This window comes from Phyllobates terribilis, unplaced genomic scaffold (genome assembly GCF_046119375.1).
Source record: "Phyllobates terribilis strain yellow unplaced genomic scaffold, ASM4611937v1 Scaffold_5__5_contigs__length_657084704, whole genome shotgun sequence".
NCBI classification, from domain to species: domain Eukaryota; kingdom Metazoa; phylum Chordata; class Amphibia; order Anura; family Dendrobatidae; genus Phyllobates; species Phyllobates terribilis.
The window spans coordinates 321,108,343-321,128,106 of record NW_027362765.1 but is presented as its reverse complement, the minus strand read 5'-3'; the positions used below and the strand labels follow the sequence as shown (position 1 = coordinate 321,128,106).

The window sequence follows — 19,764 nt, the reverse complement described above, 5'->3', positions numbered from 1 at the left end:
GACCTGCCGTCACATTACTATGACGTCAGCGCAGGTCCTTCAGTCCACCGCGATCTGCCGGCAAGGGAGGACGAGCGCAGCGGGGGCCATCAGAAGGTAAATATAATATTTATTTTTTATTTTATTCTTTTTTAACAGGTTCGAAGGTACCCAGGTCCGGAGGAGAGTCTCCTGTCCTCTAGACCCGGGTACCATCCGCACATTGAAACGCGTGGAATGCGCATCTACATATGCAGTGATGCGTAATCCATGCGTTTCAATGCAAGTCAATGGCGGCGAAAACGCAGCACTTCCGCAACATAATTGCTAGTGCTGCGTTTTTTTCCTCAATGATAACCCGCAGCGGAAATTTCTGCAGCATGTGCGCACATGGCAGGCCTTCTACCATGTGTTTTTTAAGCGTTTCTGCAGCATTTTTGCTGCTGCGGAAACGCTTAAAAAACGCATCGTGGGCACGCAGCCTTATAGTGAAACCCCTTACTGACAAGACTAAGAAGGGGTCAGATTTTTCCAAATGGTCAGATGCTTCCCTCCAGGCTTTTTCTTCCATAAAGAATCATTTTGCCACTGCACCTATACTCAGTCAACCAGATGTTTCCCAACCCTTTATTATGGAGGTTGATGCGTCGGATGTTGGGGTTGGGTCTGTGTTGTCTCAGGGTCCGTCCCCAGGTAAATGGCGTCCATTCGCCTTCTTTTCTACAAAATTGTCTTCGGCTGAGAGAAATTATGACATGGGTAATAGGGAACTTTTGGAGGTCAAATTGGCGTTCGAGAAATGGCGACATTGGTTGGAGGGGGCTGTCCATCCTATTACGGTTATTACTGACCATAAGAACCTGTTATATCTCCAGTCAGCTAAACGTCTCAACCCTAGGCAAGCCAGATGGTCCCTGTTTTTCACTAGGTTCAATGTTGTTGTCACTTTTCGTCCAGGGGTCAAAAATGTCAAGGCTGATGCTTTGTCCCGGAGCTTCCCTGGTGGTGGTGACTATGAGAACCCTGCCCTGATATTACAGAAAGGGGTAGTCATTTTGGCTCTTTATTCTGAACTGGAGGGTGAGGTGTTAAAGGCTCAGGGGGACGCCCCTGCCTCCTGCCCTTCAGGAAAGTTATTTGTACCATCTGATCTGCGACGCAAAATAATAAAGGAACATCATAACTCTGTGCTTGTTGGGCATCCAGGTGGTAAGGCAACCGCGTACCTCCTCTCTCATCGTTTTTGGTGGCCGGGGTTGCATCAGGATGTAATTGAACATGTAGCTGTTTGCAGTATTTGCGCGCATTCTAAGGTTTTGCATACCCGTCCGTCTGGTACTCTTCTTCCGCTACCTATCCCTAGTAGGTCATGGGCACACTTGTCCATGGATTTTATTACTGACCTACTGATTTCTGCAGGCAAAACGGTGGTTTTGGTCATAGTAGATACATGTGGTCAAAATTGTTAGTACCCCTCGTTTAATGAAAGAAAAACCCGCAATGGTCACAGAAATAACTTGAATCTGACAAAAGTAATAATAAATTAAAAATCTATGAAAAGGAACAAATGAACGTCAGACATTGCTTTTCAACCCTGCTTCCACAGAATTTAAAAAAAAAAATTAAACTCATGAAATAGGCCTGGATAGAAATTATGGTACTCCTTAACTTAATATTTTGATGAACAACCTTTTGAGGCAATCACTGCAATTAAACGATTCCTGTAACTGTCAATGAGACTTCTGCACCTGTCGACAGGTATTTTGGCCCACTCCTCATGAGCAACCTGCTCCAGTTGTCTCGTGTTTGAAGGTTGCCTCTTCCAGATGGCATGTTTCAGCGCTTTCCAAAGATGCTCAATAGGATTTAGGTCAGGGCTCATAGAAGGCCACTTCAGAATAGTCCAATGTTTTCCTCTTAGCCATTCTTGGGTGATTTTAGCTGTGTGTTTTGGGTCATTATCCCGTTGCAAGACCCATGACCTGTGACTGAGACCAAGCTTTCTGACACTGGGCAGCACATTTCTCTCTAGAATCCCTTGATAGTCTTGAGATTTCATTGTACCCTGCACAGATTCAAGACATCCTGTGCCAGATGCAGCAAAGCAGCCCCAGAACATAGCAGAGCCTCCTCCATGTTTCACAGTAGGGACAGTGTTCTTTTCTTGATATGCTTCATTTTTCCAACTGTGAACATAGAGCTGATGTGCCTTGCCAAAAACTTCCATTTTTGTCTCATCTGTCCATAGGACATTCTCCCAGAAGCTTTGTGGCTTGTCAACATGTAGTTTGGCAAATTCCAGCCTGGCTTTTTTATGATTTTTTTTTTTTTTCAACAATGGTGTTCTCCTTGGTAGTCTCCCATGAAGTCCACTTTTGATCAAACCATGACTGATGGTGCGATCGGACACTGATGTTCCTTGAGCTTGAAGTTCACCTTTAATCTCTTTAGAAGTTATCCTGGGCTCTTTTGTTACCAATCGTATTATCCGTCTCTTTGATTTGGCATCAATTTTCCTCCGGCGGAAGAGTCCCTGTAATGAGGCAGATGGAGGCACCGTGGACGCCGTCTGGCCTGTGATCCCACGGTGTCCATCTTTTTATTAGGCGTGCATAAAAGTGCCGTCGGCCACAGTTTTGTGAACCTCTGAAAAAAAAGACACCGCTAAACAGAGGACAGACGAAGTCCAGAGTAACTCTGCTACCTCATTATAGTGAATGGGTCCCTCGGGATAGGGTTAAGATTGTGTTGGGGTTGTGATTTTTTCATAAGTAAAGAAAAAAAAATGATGACGATATGGCGACTAGTGTTGAGCGCAAGTGCTCGCTACTTGAGTTTGCATTGGGTGCTTGAGGTATGCACCGAGTGTCGTGGGTGCTTGAGTCTCCGCCCCACGTTTCACGGCTGTTATACAGCCCAAAAAAAAACAAGTGGGGATTGCCTGCCATGCAGAATCACCGCATGCTTTTTTTTTTGTTTTTTTTTTGGGTATCTTAACAACTGTGAAACATGTGGAGTGGGGACTTGAGCATGTCACTTGGTGCATACCCGAGTACCGGAAGCAAACTCAAGTAGAAAGCACTTGCACTAAAGACTAATGACAACATATTCAATATGATGACCTGATATTAACAAATTTTGTGTCGTACCTCTGGGTTCAAAATGTTCACTATATCCCTTGAAAAAATCCTTGAGGGGTCTAGTTTCCAAAATGGGGTCACTTGTGGGAGGTTTCCAATGTTTAGGCACATCAGCGCTTACATTCAAAAAGTCAAATGGTGCTCCTTCCCTTCCGAACTCTGCCGTGCGCCCAAATAGTGGTTTTCCCCCACATATGGGGTATCGGCTTACTCAGGAGAAATTGCACAACAAATGGTATGGGGCAATTTCTCCTGTTACCCTTATGAAAACGCAAAATTGGGGGCTGAAAAACATTTTTGTGGGAAAAATTTAAAAATTGTATTTTCACGGCTCAATGTTATAAACTTTTGTGAACAACCTGGGGGTTTAAGGTGCTCACCACACATCTAGATAAGTTCCCTGAGGGGTCTAGTTTCTAAAATGGTGTCACTTGTGGGGGGTTTCCACTGTTTAGGCGCATCAGGGGCTCCCCAAACGTGACATGGCGTCCGCTAATTATTCAAACAAATTTTACATTCATAAAGTCAAATGGCGCTCCTTCCCTTCCGAGTGCCCAAACGGTGGTTTTCCCCGACATTTGGGCTATCTGTGTGCTCAGGTCAAAATTGTACAACAAATTTTTGGGTCCATTTTTTTCCTGTTACCCTTGCGAAAATAAAAAAATGTTTGGGTCTACAGTAACGTTGTGCAAAAAAGTTAAAAAATGTTCATTGTTTTCTTCTATATTCCAAAATTCCTGTGAAGCACATGAAGAGTTAATAAAGTTCTTGAATGTGGTTTTGAGCACCTTGAGGGGTGCAGTTTTTAGAATGGTGTCACTTTTGGGTATTTTCTGTCATAAAGACCTCTCAAAGTGACTTCAAATGTGATGTGGTCCCTAAAAAAATGGTTTTGTAAATTTTGTTGGAAAAATTAGAAATCGCTGGTCAACTTTTAACCTTTGTAACTTCCTAACAAAAAAAAAAATGTTGGTTCTAAAATTGTGCTGATGTAAAGTAGACATGTGGGAAATGTTATTTATTAACTCTTTTGTGTGACATATCTCTCTGATTTAAGGGCATAACAATTCAAAGTTTGAAAATTGCAAAATTTTCAAAATTTTCGCCAAATTTCTAATTTTTCACAAATAAACACAAGTTATATCAAATAAATGTTACCATTATCATGAAGTACAATATGTCATGAAAAAACAATCTCAGAATCAGGGGGATCCGTTGAAGCGTTCCAGAGTTATTACCTCATAAAGTGACAGTGGTCAGAATTGTAAAAATTGGCCTGGTCATTAACGTGCAAACCACCCTCGGGGGTAAAGGGGTTAAACATGCCACCATTTTTTTTTTGCCCGTCTTCCTCTTTGAAAAATACTTATGTATGCCTCCATATTACATCCTCCTCACAGAAGCCTTATGATGTGCAGCTCATAATGGAGTCCAATCAGGTCATAAGTAGAGATGCACAAAGCTAGGATAGGATAACACCTTAATGTACAGCTCTGGCAAAAATGAAGAGACCACTGCAAAATTTTCATTTTCTCTGATTTTTCTCTTTATAGGTATATTTTTGAGTAAAATGTACATTGTTGTTTTAGTCTATAAACTACTGACATCATGTCTCCGAAATTCAAAGCTAAAAATTTTGTATTTATTTGGAGCAAATGATAAAGCGTCAAAATACTAAAAAAGAAACAGAGAAACAGTGCTTTCAGACCTCAAATTACTCATGTTTTGACTCAGGAAGAGTTCAGAAATCAGTATTTGGTGGACTAACCATGATTTTTAATCACCGCTTTCATGCGTCTTGGCATGCTTTCCACCAGTCTTTCCATGCTTTCCAATAGAAAACTGTTCAGTGGTCTCTTAATTTTTGCCAGAGCTGTATATAGAATTGTGATTTCCGGGTACATTGAGAGGTGACACTTTAAAGGGAATCTGTCAGCAGATTTGTGCTATGTAATCAGAGGACAGCATGAGGTAGGGGTTAAAACACAGATTTCAACGATTTATCACATGTCAGGCTGTGTGGTGTTGTTTACTTACACTGAAGGTTTTATCACCTGGTGATTATCATTGTCCATACTACAGCAGTGCGTGCATGCTAGTCTGTCTCTTCACCCTCCTGTGATAAGCAGCTCACAGTTTATGGACTTTGTATACTGTATACAGAGCCTGGTGTAGGCAGCCACAGCTTTTCAGCTCTGCTACATTCTAGATCTAAGAACTCTGTCAGAACCGCTGCATCCAGTAAACCAAGTGATATATCATTGGATTCGGGCCTGTCTTTGCCTACAATGTGCTGCTCTCAGATGAGGTAGGAAAAACCTGCTGACAGATTTCCTTTGAAAGGGGTTTTCCTCAGATCCTTTAAATAATTAAACTGTGGCCATGAAGGGTCCGACCCCACAACGCCCCTGCTTAACAGAAACAAGAGGATGTGCTCCTGCAGTTACCGAGGACATTATGCTCCAGCAATGACTTCCGCCTCTTTTCTGTTACTTGCACATTATTGTCAAACCCTAAGGCTGGGTGCCCACGTAGCATTTTTCAAGCGTTTATGCTGCGGAATTTCCGCAGCGTAAACGCTTGTTAAACGCTAGGTAATCCGCACCCCATGGTCCCCAAGGGGATTCCACATGTTCTATGCCCATGCTGCGGATTTATCCGCAGCGTTTATGCTGCGTACAAAAATCCGCAGCATGTCATTAATTTTGCAGAAGCGCAGCGGAATGGCCGCCATTGACTTGCATTGAGACGCACAGAAACCGCAACTGTACATTTGACAAGCGGATTCTATATGCATTTCAATGTGCGGAGGAGACTCTCATCCAGACCTGGGTACCATTGTACCTGTAAAAAAAGAATAAAATAACAAATAAAGTTTATATTCACCTTTCCGAAGGCTTCTCTCTGAATGCCGGCAGCGCTGAAGGACCTTCGGTGACGTCACAGTCATGTGACCGCAGGCCCTTCACCGCTCTGTCTCGCGATATGCCGGCAGCCAGGAACCAGACAGGAAGCAGCGCTGCAGCCACGCCGGGGCCTCGGGGGTGAGTATAGCTTTATTTTAAGCATTGTTTTACGGTCACACTGTATAAATACACGCCGTTTGCATGGATTTATATAGTGTGACCTAGTTGTCAAGCACTTTCCAAGTGATGCTATCGCCTGGAAAGCGCTTGTCAATCTGCATGCGGAAACGCATGTGGATCCGCATGTATTCCGCATGTATTCTGCAGGAAAAACGCATGCACAATCTGCATGCGTTTTTTCTGCAAGGGAGATGCAGAAATGCTGCAGAAATTTTCTGCTTCATTTCTGCATCGTGGGAACATAGCCTAAGAATCAGCTATAATATTAATGGCATAATAGGAAATGCAAAACAAACGATTTCCTGGGCTATCGGTCCTAATACCTATCGGGGTTTCCTCCTTCTGAGACTGCTGATCATCCATAAGCCGCATCTCTTCTCTCTCTGTAGCTTCAACTTTTATGTTATTCTTATTTGCGCCCTAAATATAAGAAAATGAGCTGTTATAGGTCTTAGCTAATATTGTATTTAAATTATTATCGGGCTTATTCAACCATGTAATCAGAATCATTAACTACTGTATATATCAAAAATGGATCCAATCACATTTCAAAAATGAGCACAACCCACCTCATATTACTTCATTTATCAACACAGCTAGGATTATAACAAAGTAAGTAATAGTATATTATTTGGACATGCCATTACTTACCGTTCTGTGGAAATCAAACTCATCGTCCCCAGACCCACCCCACCCGAATACTACACTGAAGCGGCTCCTTCACACCCACTGGACTGGGAACTGCAACAAAGCCCAACTAAGTTGTGACCGGGACTGTGCGGCCATTTCCCACACGGTGGGCGCTACCTCCATGTACAAGGAAGGCCAAAGGGTAACATGCCCTAACAGTGTAATGATGGAAAGCCCTATAGCATGGTTTATGGCAAAAGAATACACACTCCTCAAAACTGACACCGCAACACCAAGAAAGGAAAGATGTGGAAACCGCAGGATGGATAGACATGTTACGGAGATGCAAAATCATGAAAAATGGAATCAAAATTTTCGAATATAAAAGCAGAGCTACACACTTACAAGTCTTGTCTGCCATCAAGAAGATTATAATGGTTGTCTGAGGATTGTTCTGCCATGCTGAATGCACCTGGGCACCCCTCTTGATTCCATGGACACTAACAGATGTGTTACACTAACTTGGTGGTGGAACCAGTGGTACGGCCATTTCTCCAAAGTGTCCCAGGAGCCATTTTTCAACACTACAACACCAGGTCACATGTTGCTTGCGCTACTGTGAGCAGCCTGTATGGCCTAAACGTGATACCATGACCAGCAGCGTCTCCGGATTTGTCTCCCATCGACCACATCTGGGACGTCATTGTTCAGCAGATCTTAATAATTTGCATATTCTAGTGGAACATTCCTCAGACAGCAATTAATAACCTCAATGATAGCAGCCAAGACGTGTAAGTGCGTGTATCTCTGTGTGTGGCGCTCATACTCCTAATCTGAATGAATAGAGATATTCAGAAAATTAGTTTCATCTTTTTGTTTTGTAAAAAATGGATCTTTTGAGAACAGATCGTTGTAGTAAGAACGGTCTCATAACAGCAGTACACAATACAAGAAACAGCGCCCCACATGGCCAAACATGATTACTAACATGCTCCGCAGTTGTGTACATGCAATCCAGTAATCATACATGACTGGGCGATTCATCTCCATCTACCTGATGATCCTCATGGACATTAGGGATTCGCTCTGGACATTTATGGGAATGCAGAGGACTGGGACACCTTCCTGGTGTATCTACCATACTGGATCCATCTGTGGGAAACAATTGTGGATGTCAGATAATGGGTGAATGTAGAGGACTCAAAACTGTTGTTCAATTAAGTTCTGTTCAGAAAAGCTTCCTCTTACCTTGTAGAGAGGTGGGGCGGTGGTCCTCCATAATCACATCACTGTACAGATCCTTGTGGTCTTCTATATACTCCCACTCCTCAATAGAGAAACAGAGAGTGACATCCTGAAACCTTACAGAAACCTGACACAAAACAATACAATCATATTGCAGTCATACGGTGTCCGGCTGTAGAAGGTCGCTGCGTTTAGCCTTACAAGCATCTCCCTGACTCTTATGGTTCCTCTCTCTTTAGGACCCTGAGGTATCCTCACCTTTCTGCTGTTAATCAGCACTTCCTTTCGGTGTCCTTAAATACACTCAGATTGCTCAGAGAGTTGCTGGTGATAGGGTGTTATACCTATTCAGGCTTAGGATTCTAGTAGTCGGCTAGAAATACCTTGGAGTTCCTTCGTGGATTGTTGCCATGCTTTCTCCGGTGTCATCTAGGAGCTCATTGTATTCCCTTGTTTGTTTCCCCTGTGTGTACTTGAGTTTGTAGTGGGGCTGACTCAGTGCTCACCCCTCCCGCTCCCTACCTAGGGCCTAGAGTCAGCTAGGGCCAGGTTTCCTGCTTGGTGATAGGTACAGAACCTATTTAGGGTCTATAGTGGAGTCAGGGTTTGTCGTTAGATCTGTTTAGGGGCCTCCACTCTCCCTTTCCCTAGTTGTAGGGCTACCTCCCCTTTTCCCGTCGTTATGCGCTGGGTTATCTCCATACCTAGCGTGACACTCCCTTGTGTTAGTATATAATGTCCCCATATTCCGAGCAGCGCTCACCTCTCCACTCAGCAGCTCAATCATCTTGTAGGTGAGGTCTAGGATCTTCTGCTCCTTGTTGCTTTCATATATTAGTGAGTGAAGAGGAGGCTCTGAATTGGGGCTCTTGGTCTTGCTCCATTCTCCTGACATTTGGAAACTGCTTTTGAGGGTCACACACTCGCCAGATGACTTCTTCACTATTGTGTAATCCTGTATAAAGATAGAGACCCTAGTAAAAATCAGTATCTATAAAGTCAGAAATACATCTGGGAAAGGACATGGGGCTCATTGGCACGGCTCACATGGAGCATCCCAGTGTCTGAGTGGCTAGTTAATCTTTAGATCGAGCGGTGGGGTCTAACGAGCGCTCATTGGTTGCAGAGCAGTGACTTTTACAGTCAACCTGCAACTGTGCGATCGGCACCTGCTAGAACCAATCAGCACCCAGCAAAGTGAGAGCTGCGTCCCAACAGCAGCACCTACTGCCTATACACTCATCAGCACACAGGGAACACACGACCTGAAACTCAGGAAAAGAAAAGCATTCTTATACATAATGAGTGATGAAACGTCCGCTGTATGTTTCTGCACATTCTCCATACGCTGATCTATATCCCCACACTTCTTTCCTTGTCCCTATCAACCATCCCTCCCTTTATTTATCTGCTTCTTGCCTTCCTTCTGACCATTCTCCCATAGCTCCAATGACACCTGAACAAGTAATTTTGTGCCATCATCAGCCACAAGGGGGAGCTTCCTAAACATGAATTCATAGTTAGTATTGGCTTCTATGACAGCTGTTTTTACAGGAATCCGTCAGCAGGTTATTGCTATGTAATCTGAGAGCACCATGATAAAGGGGCTGAGATCATGATTCCAGTGATGTGTCACTTACTAGCCTGTGTTACGGTTTCAATAAAATCAGTGTTTTATCAGTAGGAGATTATCATTACAGGACTAAGGATTTCGTGACTACTTGTCAAATAATGTGTAACCCCACCCCCACCACACACTGGCAGCTTTCTTCCAATGTATAGTGCACACAGAAAGCAGCCAATCACTGGGCGGAGATATACAGGGCTCAGCATTCTGAGCACTGCTTCATCTGCAGCAGTGAAAACTGTGATTGTATCAAAATGACAGAGCAGCAAAAGGGACACATCGATGGAATCAGGCTCTCAGCCACTATGTCATGCTGCATGGCAAAAACCTGCTGACAGAATCCCTTTAACTCCTAGGCAATGAGCTCCCCCTAGTGGCACAAAGTTGTGTTCTGCAAAAAAAAACAACAAGAAATTAAATATCTATTGTATAGATAAATAAAAGTTTGAGTTAACATAAAAAAATGTGACAAATACTGAATTTATGTTAGAAAAGTTGTTGGGGGAAAGAGCTGCACCAGGGATGTTTTAACAACTATGAAGGATTTTTTAAATGTTTGTTCCTATTTCTTGTTGCCTAAACCTTGATGCGTTTGATAATCTGAAAAATGTGGCAATTCCCAAAAGCCATCACCTCTCCAGACAGCAGGCAGATGATCTTCAGAGCGAGCTTTAATATTTTCTCGGTTACACAATTGGGAATCCTCTCATCCATAGGATTTCTTTTCACCTGTAGTTGATGTGGGAGAGACTGAGCCTCCGATGCCATCTGCAGGTACAAATAGAAAAAGCTAATGAGGTCCAGTTATAAGTGAGGACATCCGAGGATTATATGTGCTACCATATCAATTCTACATATCGTCATGTACACTGGCGTAACTAGAGTCTGATATGGGCCCCAGTGCAAGATTTGGCCCACCCCATCCAGAGATAGAGACATATATACACACAAACACATATCGAGATATATAATTATATATATGGTATATGTATATATATGTACATACATATATACACAGTCATGGATGAAAGTGTGGGTACCCTTGAAATTGTTCCAGAAAATGAAGTATTTCTCCCAGAAAATGATTGCAATTGCACATGTTTTGTTACACACACACGTATTTATTTCTTTTGTGTGTATTGGAACAACACAAAAAACAGAGCAAAAAGTCAAATTGGACATCATTTCACACAATACCCCAAAAATGGGGCAGGACAAAAATTGTTGGCACCTTTCCAAAATTGTGGGTAAACAACTTTGTTTCAAGCATGTGATGCTCGTTCAAAATCACCTGTGGCAAGTAACAGGTCTGAGCAATATGAAAATAATACCTGAAACCAGATAAAAAGGGGAGAAGTTGACAATCTTTGCATTGTGTGTCTGTGTGTGTCACAATAAGCACGGAAGACAGAAAGAAGAGACGAGAACTGTCTGAGGAATTGAGAACCAAAATTGTTGAAAAATATCAATAATCTCAAGGTTACAAGTCCATCTCCAGAGATCTTGATGTTCCTTTGTCCATGGTGTGCAACATAGTATAGAAATTTACAACTCATGGTACTGTAGCTAATCTCCCTAGACATAGACGGCAGAGACAAACTGATGAAAGGTTGCAACGCAGGACAGTCCCGGATGGTGGATAAGTAGCCAAAATCAAGTTCCAAAGAAATTAGAGCTGTCCTGCAGGCTCAGGGTGCATCAGTGTCAGCGCAAACTGTCAACATTTGAATGAAATTAAACGATATAGCAGGAGACCCAGGAGGACCCCCCCCACTGCCGACACAGAGACATAAAAAAAGTTGCTAAAATGTACGCGAGTAAGCGAAAATCCTTCTAGGAAGGCATCTTGTGGACAGATGAGACTAAGATAGAGCTTTTTGGTAAAATACATAATTCTACTGTTAACTGAAAATGGAATAAGGGCTACAAAGAAAAAACACAGTACCTACAGTCAAATATCGTGGAGGTTCAAAGATGTTTTGGGGTTACTTCCCTGCCTCTGGCACTGGGTGCCTTGACTGTATGCAAGGCATCATGAAATCTGAAGAATACCTAAGTATTTTGGGTTGCAATGTAGTGCCCAGAAAGTTGGGTTTGCGTCCTAGGTCACAGGTCTTCCAGCAGGACAATGACTCCAAACATACTTCAAGAAGCACCCAGAAATGGATGGAAACAAAGCGCTGGAGAGTTCTGAAGTGGCAGCAATGATTCCGGAACTAAATATCATTGAACAACCGTGGAGAGATCTTAAAATTGCTTTTGGGAGAAGGCACCTACAAATATGAAAGACCTGGAGCAGTTTGCAAAAGAAGAATGGTCCAAAATTCCAGTTGAGAGGAATAATAAGCTTGTTGATGGTTATAGGAAGCGATTGATTGCAGTTATTTATTCCAAAGGGTGTGCAACCAAATATTAAGTAGAGGGTGCCAACAATTTTGTCCGGCCCATTTTTGGGGTTTTGTGTGAAATCATGTCCAATTTGCCTTTTTTTCTCTTTTTTCAGTGTTGTTGCATTATACACACAAAGGAAAAACATGTGCATAACAAAATGATTGTATGCCCTACATCCTGGTATAGGTCCCTTATCCTGGGCCCCTTCCTTATATACAGTACAGACCAAAAGTTTGGACACACCTTCTACATTTAAAGATTTTTCTGTATTTTCATGACTATGAGAATGCCAAGAGTGTGCAAAGCAGTCATCAAAGCAAAAGGTGGCTACTTTGAAGAACCTAGAATATAAGGCATATTTTCAGTTGTTTCACACTTTTTTGTTAAGTATATAATTCCACATGTGTTAATTCATAGTTTTGATGCCTTCAGTGTGAATGTACAATTTTCAAAGTCATGAAAATACAGAAAAATCTTTAAATGAGAAGGTGTGTCCAAACTTTTGGTCCGTACAGTACACTGCTCAAAAAAAATAAAAGGGAACACTCAAATAACACATCCTAGATCTAAATGAATGAAATATTCTCATTGAATACTTTGTTCTGTACAAAGTTGAATGTGCTGACAACAAAATCACACAAAAATCATCACACTCCAGCCACATGAGGTCTGGCATTGTCCTGCATTAGGAGGAACCCAGGGCCAACCGCACCAGCATATGGTCTCACAAGGGGTCTGAGGATCTCATCTCGGTATCTAATGGCAGTCAGGCTACCTCTGGCGAGCACATGGAGGGCTGTGCGGCCCTCCAAAGAAATGCCACCCCACACCATTACTGACCCACTGCCAAACCGGTCATGCTGAGGAATGTTGCAGGCAGCAGATCGCTCTCCACGGCGTCTCCAGACTCTGTCACATGTGCTCAATGTGAACCTGCTTTCATCTGTGAAGAGCACAGGGCGCCAGTGGCGACTTTGCCAATCCTGGTGTTCTGTAGCAAATGCCAAGCATCCTGCACGGTGTTGGGCTGTGAGCACAACCCCCATCTGTGGACGTTGGGTCCTTATACCACCCTCATGGAGTCAGTTTCTAACCGTTTGTGCAGACACATGCACATTTGTGGCCTGCTGGAGGTCATTTTGAAGGGTTCTGGCAGTGCTCCTCCTGTTCCTCCTTGCACAAAGGCGGAGGTAGCAGTCCTGCTTCTGGGTGGTTGCCCTCCTACGGCCCCCACTACGTCTCCTGGTAGAGCCTCCAGCCTCTGGACACTACGCTGACTGACGCAGCAAACCTTCTTGCCACAGCTCGCATTGATGTGTCATCCTGGATGAGCTGCACTACCTAAGCAACTTCTGTGGGTTGTAGAGTCCATCTCATGCTATCACGAGTGTGAAAGCACAACCAACAATCAAAAGTTACCAAAACATCAGCCAGAAAGCATTGGTACTGAGATGTGGTCTGTGGTCCCCACCTGCAGAACCACTCCTTTATTGAGGGTGTCTTGATAATTGCCAATAATTTCCATCTATTGTCTATTCCATTTGCACAACAGCATGTGAAATTGATTGTCAATCAGTGTTGCTTCCTAAGTGGACAGTTTGATTTCACAGAAGTTTGATTTACTTGGAGTTATATTCTGTTGTTTAAGTGTTCCCTTTATTTATTTTTTTGAGCTGTGTATATACCCCCCATTCTGGTATAGGTCTTCCGTTCTGCCGCTGTTCTTTAATGTATAAAAAAAATAAACCATTATACTACAGGGCCTACATAGAGGTCATGGGGTCCAATAGCAGAAGTATAATGCGCAGCCCACAGTCATCCTCCACGTAGTATAATGCGCAGCCCACAGTCATCCTCCACGTAGTATAATGCGCAGCCCACAGTCATCCTCCAAGTAGTATAATGCGCAGCCCACAGTCATCCTTCACGTAGTATAATGCGCAGCCCACAGCCATCCTCCACGTAGTATAATGCGCAACCCACAGTCATCCTCCACTTAGTATAATGCGCAACCCACAGTCATCCTCCACGTAGTATAATGCGCAGCCCACAGTCATCCTTCACGTAGTATAATGCGCAGCCCACAGTCATCCTCCACTTAGTATAATGCGCAGCCCACAGTCATCCTCCACGTAGTATAATGCGCAGCCCACAGTCATCCTCCAAGTAGTATAATGCGCAGCCCACAGTCATCCTTCACGTAGTATAATGCGCAGCCCACAGTCATCCACTTAGTATAATGCGCAGCCCACAGTCATCCACTTAGTATAATGCACAGCCCACAGCCATCCACTTAGTATAATGCACAGCCCACAGTCATCCACGTAGTATAATGCACCTCCCATAGTCGTCATCCACGTAGTATAATGCACAGCCCACAGTCATCCACGTAGTATAATGCACAGCCCACAGTCATCCACGTAGTATAATGCACAGCCCACAGTCATCCACGTAGTATAATGCACAGCCCACAGTCATCCACATAGTATAATGCACAGTCCACAGTCATCCACGTAGTATAATGAACATCCCACAGTCATCCATGTAGTAGTGTGGCTACGAGCACTGTGTACTCACTGATTTTGAAAAAAAATACTCACATTCCCTCCGCGTAGTGTCCTCTTCTAAAGCTGGCAGCTGACTTCAGCGTGCTAGCGACGGTAATGCATGATGTCACTACCATGCGCCCCCAGTCACGTGCATGCCAACGTCAGCAGCTGACCTCTAATTGGCTGGCAGAGTGTATTGCGGAGCACGGACCTGGTGGGTCTGTGCACTGCAATACACTTCAGCTGAATGTGAGTCCGAGGGCACACATTCAGCTGAAGTATTTGCTAGCGTCGGCAGGCCCCTCGCCCGCTGGGCCCAGCTGCAGCTGCGACCGCGGTCGTTACACCCCTCATGCATCTCTTCAGTATGCAGGCTTATAGTAATAGTCCTATGCTGGGGAGAAAAGGATGGGAGACCACAATTATACTGCAAGTGGGTATTCTGCTACTGTATCAAATATGGCAGCTATTGTGTACAATAAAGAAGAAATCTAGTGTTATACCCATCAAGTATGACTTATGACCACCGGGAACCAGACTTATCCTAAACTAGCAAAACTTTCTAAACCCCAGGATAGTCTTGAAGACTAATCAAAACCATGGCCTAAAGTTCTACTGCTTACACGCCAAAAACGTTCGAGGATAACCATTTAATACATATGCAAATTTTTCTCAGCTTTTTTTTTTTGCCATTCCCAGACTAACTACGTTTCCCTCATTTTACCTCTTCATATTTTTCAGATTTTGCTGTTTCTGTGGAGAATGAACGGTTGTCGCTGGATATCAGTTCTCCGGGATAGTTTGTAACTAGAATTTTGCCACCATCTGATATCACACCTTGAATGCTTTCGGTAATATAACTACCGTTGTCTGGTATATCACTGTATTTGTGGTTCTTCGTTGGCTTGACACAAGACAATGAGATGTGTTCAGATGAGAGACATGATAGTTCAGTCTGTGTCTCGGCATGCTGTCTTGACTGCGAACATGAATGATGTAGAGCGCTGTTCTCGTCTCTTTGGTGGTTAATGCGAAGTTTCTGAGGATCTGCCATGATCACATTCTGCTCTTCTCTGCTTGGTGCAGCATCAGGCTTTGGATGGTGTGTGTTCCTCAGACAATACGAATCGCTTTCCTTTGCCTGCTAATTCATAAAGCCCGAGTCTACTGAAGCCATTGCTTTATTCTACCAGACAAATCCTCTTTCCTGCAGCATTTGTTGTAACCTTTAACAAGACAACAGGCCTGAAACAAGGAAAAGAAATGCAGTAGCAGGGTATTCTGTAAGTGACACTACTGAAAGTCTGCTCGAGGAGAATAACAAACTTAACAAAAAAAAAAAACAGATAATCAAAAGAAGAATAAAGTCCTACCAGTAATAAAACATGAATCTCTGCCTGGCTACACAACTGCAACCAAGTATGAATTACAGCACCAGAGCGTTTCAGAGAAAATACACCATAGGGAGAGAGAACAGTAGTCCGATCCTGCCACCAGACGGCTGCTCCCCTCAATGAGTGTAAAAGACCTGTCAATCAACTGGAGCGGGGAGGGAAGCAGCCAGCCGCTGGCAGGATCAGACTCGCCTTGTCTCTTCCTATGGTCCCCGACTCTGCAATCCTGCAGCCAGGCTCAGATTTCTGCTGACCGTGGTTTGGGCAGCACGATTGGAGCGACAGGTTCCCTTTAAAGGGGTTGTCCAAGATGAGCCAAAACTGGAGCCAAGGCAGGTATTGGGGCACACAACAGAGCGGCGTTACGTCCCTGTGGCTCCAGCGCAGCCCGCACCGCTGCTTCCACAAGACAGAAGAGGCCCCTGTGCAATAACAGTACACGGCCCTTTGCAGCCCAATCACACCTCTGTAGGTGTCTCATGGGCCCTTGTCCAGGTGGCACCAATGGGGTGTCTGCCCCTGGCTCCTGCAGCCGATCACTGGCCTTATAGGTGATGGCGAGGTCCAGCCGTCACACACTGTAGACGTGGGGTCACACTGCAGCCCCATACACAAGGAACAGCAGGGGGCGGCAGGGAGGAACCTGTATGACGTTATACCATTGCCTGCCTCTGCCCCCGATCTTGGACAATCCCTTTAATAATAATTCTTATAAATACCTCCAGCTTTATGCTGTTCTTACACAGCACTGGCCATTACCCAACAGTGGATGAGAGGCCTCCTACCTGGGGCACTAGGTATCCTGTTTGTGTGTAGCCCGGCACCGGCCATGATCTGCATACATGAGCCCTCACTAATATCAGCATTACTACTTACTATCACATCCCGACCCCAGTACAGACCCGCGCGACGCTCCGCCCTGTTCAGCTCCCCAGCCTATCAGCGCTCCCTGGTGACGTCATCACACCGCCTCCCGGCCTGACATGATCGCGCAGACTTCTGACGTCATGTCAGGCAGAGCGCGCACGGGCTGTCGGGTACTGTAGTTTTCCTGTTATAGCGCTGCTCCCCTGAAGAATGAAAAGGCGACTAATATCAAAGTGAGAAACGCAGTAATAGAGTGCAGGCCTCTGACTAGCGTGTCCGCCTCAGTGCCGCTCCAGAACGGACGAGCCGTGCGGGGTGCAGAGGGCAGGAAGCCTCCTCAGACATGACGCCCGCTAAGATAGGTCACCTTCTATAATGCGAGCCAGTGTCAGCCCAGAGAAGTGGAAGCCCCAGGCAGGCCCTTATTAATGCTTATAGGTAGTAACCAATGGATTGTCTATTAGGGCTGATGAAAGGGGGTGTCTAGCCTTGGGGTACACCGAGAGACTGAGACTTGTGCGCACTGTGAGGAGGCGCCTGGAGTGGGGGTCATGTGACCACACGTATGTGATATGCACACTCCCACCACATTCTGACTAGACTTTACAGCCTCACCCATTATAAGTGCATGGTATGAGACATCTAGTCGGAATGTGACCAGGAGTATGCGTATTGTGGTCACATGACTGCCGCTAGAGAATCTTCATAGCGGCGGAAGGACTGTAGACTTAAGTCCGGACAACCCCTTTAATTCCTTCATGACCTCGGGATTTTCAGTTTTTTCTTCCCAGAGCCATAACTTTTGTATTTTTTGCGGTCAATATGGCCGTGTGAGGGCTTGTTTTTGCGGGATGAGTTGTACTTTTGAACGCCATCACTGGTTTTACCATATCGTGTACGGGAAAACAGGAAAACAAATCCAAGTGCAGTGAAATTGCAAAAAAAGTGCAACTCCACAAATGTTTATAAAAAAAAAAAAAAAAAAAAAAATGTTCACCAAATGCTAAAACTGACCTGCCATTATTATTCTCCAGGTCATTACTAGTTCATGGATTCCCAACATGTATAGGTTCTTTTTTATTTAAAGTGGTGAAAAAAAAATCCAAAGTTTGTAAAAAAAAAAAAAAAAAAGCGTCATTTTCCGAGACCCAAAGTGTCTCAATTTTTTAGGATTTTGGGCCGGGTGATGGCTTAGTTTTCAGATGCCGAGCTGACGTTTTATTGATACCATTTTGGGATACATCCGATGTTTTGATCGCACTTTATTGCATTTTATTGCAATGTTGCGGCGACCAAAAAAAATAAATTCTGGCATTTTGATTTTTTTTCTCATTATGCCATTTACCAATCAGATTAATTCTTTTTATATATTGATCGGGCGATTCTTAACGCAACGATACCAAATATGTGTTAGTTTTATTTTGAATGGGGCGATTTAAACTTTTATATTTTTTTAAATTTTTTGAATATTTTTAAAAATATTTTTTTCTACTTCTTACTTGCTTCAATAGTTTTCTGATCGCTTGTGGTACACATAGCAGGGCTTCACGGAACGCGATTCCACCCGCAGCTGTTAGGGGCACATGACAGCTAATCAAATCAGCTATCATGTGCTTGAAAGTATGGGGGCTCATCGCCGGAGCCCACATACAATGCAGGGTAACAACCTATGACGTACCTACAAATCATAGGTAGTGAGGGGGTTAAGAGTAGCTAGAGCCCCAGACAGTCTAGTGTAAGTGAGCCCTTAGCACTCGATGTGTCATGTGACGTGCCACATGATTATTTTGGGAGGTCGTGATAGGTCACATGATGAACACACCGGTGCTCTGGTGCACATCTGCAGATGTAAAGCGGTAGAGACAGCATTATGTATAGCGCTATACGTAACGATAGAGGATACAGTGTAAAAAGGGACGGTACTATACATAACAAGAGAAGACCCTATATACTAAGTGATGGTGCTTCATATAATAAGGAAGGTTCTTTTGCAAATAAGAGTATTACTCCCATCATCTCTCTGCAAATAAAGCTGCATTTGCACTAAAAGACAATCGTTGAACAAGTGTTCTTAAAGGGAATATGTCGGTAGAATTCACCCTCCTAAGCAATCTATATGGGCATGTAGGTAATAGGAAGCTGAATAAAGTGATACCTTGATATCTATGAGACGATGTCTATTTCCAGATATATCCATGGTTTTGTTATATGTAAATGAGCTGTTCCAGGCTATGGACCAGACATAGATCCCTATGGTAATCTGCCTCCAGAGCTTATTTTCAATAAAAGGGGGCGTTACCAGTGTGATTTGCAACTAAGGCCCCCTTCACATGTACGTGTCTCCGGTACGTGTAGCATCTCTTTTTACACGTACCAGAGACACGTATCCACACGTACCCATTATAACCTATGTGGCTATGCACATATCTGTTTTTTTCTGGAAGCACAGATTACAAAGGCCAATAAAAGTCTATGGATCTGTGTAAAGACATACAGCACACGGATGTCATCAGTGTGACATCTGTATGCCATCCGTGTGACACGTACCGGAATAAAATGCAGAATATAAATTACAGATTTTTATGTGTTAAAGATGTGCAAAGGTAATAGATATAGAAATAGATAGATATCCGTAAGATATATAATTTGTGCCTTCCATGTGTAACTTACTGTACATGTATTAACCTAAGGAAGGAGTGTGAAGCACAGAACAACGATAATAGCCCAATAGTTAGAAAAATACTTTATTTACTATTTATGCACATTTGGGGCTCTGCAAACACAACATGGCATCCCCTCTTGATTCCAGCCAATTTTGCGTTCCAAAAGTCAACTGGTGCTCCTTCCCTTCCGAAC

The 19,764-nt window shown here is 43.8% G+C and overlaps 1 protein-coding gene across 3 annotated transcripts in view; it reads right to left on the bottom strand.

Annotated features, from left to right (window-relative positions):
- LOC141273116 (uncharacterized) overlaps positions 1-17,403 on the bottom strand; it is a 94,400-nt gene extending 76,997 nt beyond the window's left edge. Inside the window, exons 1-7 of one of the 3 annotated variants that reach the window (XM_073684521.1) lie at positions 16,918-17,403; positions 15,372-15,892; positions 10,341-10,475; positions 8,844-9,035; positions 8,084-8,207; positions 7,890-7,987; positions 6,529-6,625 (exon numbers count right to left, since the gene is read on the bottom strand). In XM_073684521.1, the coding sequence (XP_073540622.1) occupies positions 6,529-6,625; positions 7,890-7,987; positions 8,084-8,207; positions 8,844-9,035; positions 10,341-10,475; positions 15,372-15,701 (976 nt within the window). In that variant the 5' untranslated portion in view covers positions 15,702-15,892; positions 16,918-17,403. Of the gene's footprint in view, positions 1-6,528; positions 6,626-7,889; positions 7,988-8,083; positions 8,208-8,843; positions 9,036-10,340; positions 10,476-15,371; positions 15,893-16,826 lie in introns of all 3 variants that reach the window. The other 2 variants (XM_073684523.1, XM_073684522.1) reach the window with 2 other exon arrangements.
- Between the last annotated feature and the right edge of the window lie 2,361 nt (positions 17,404-19,764).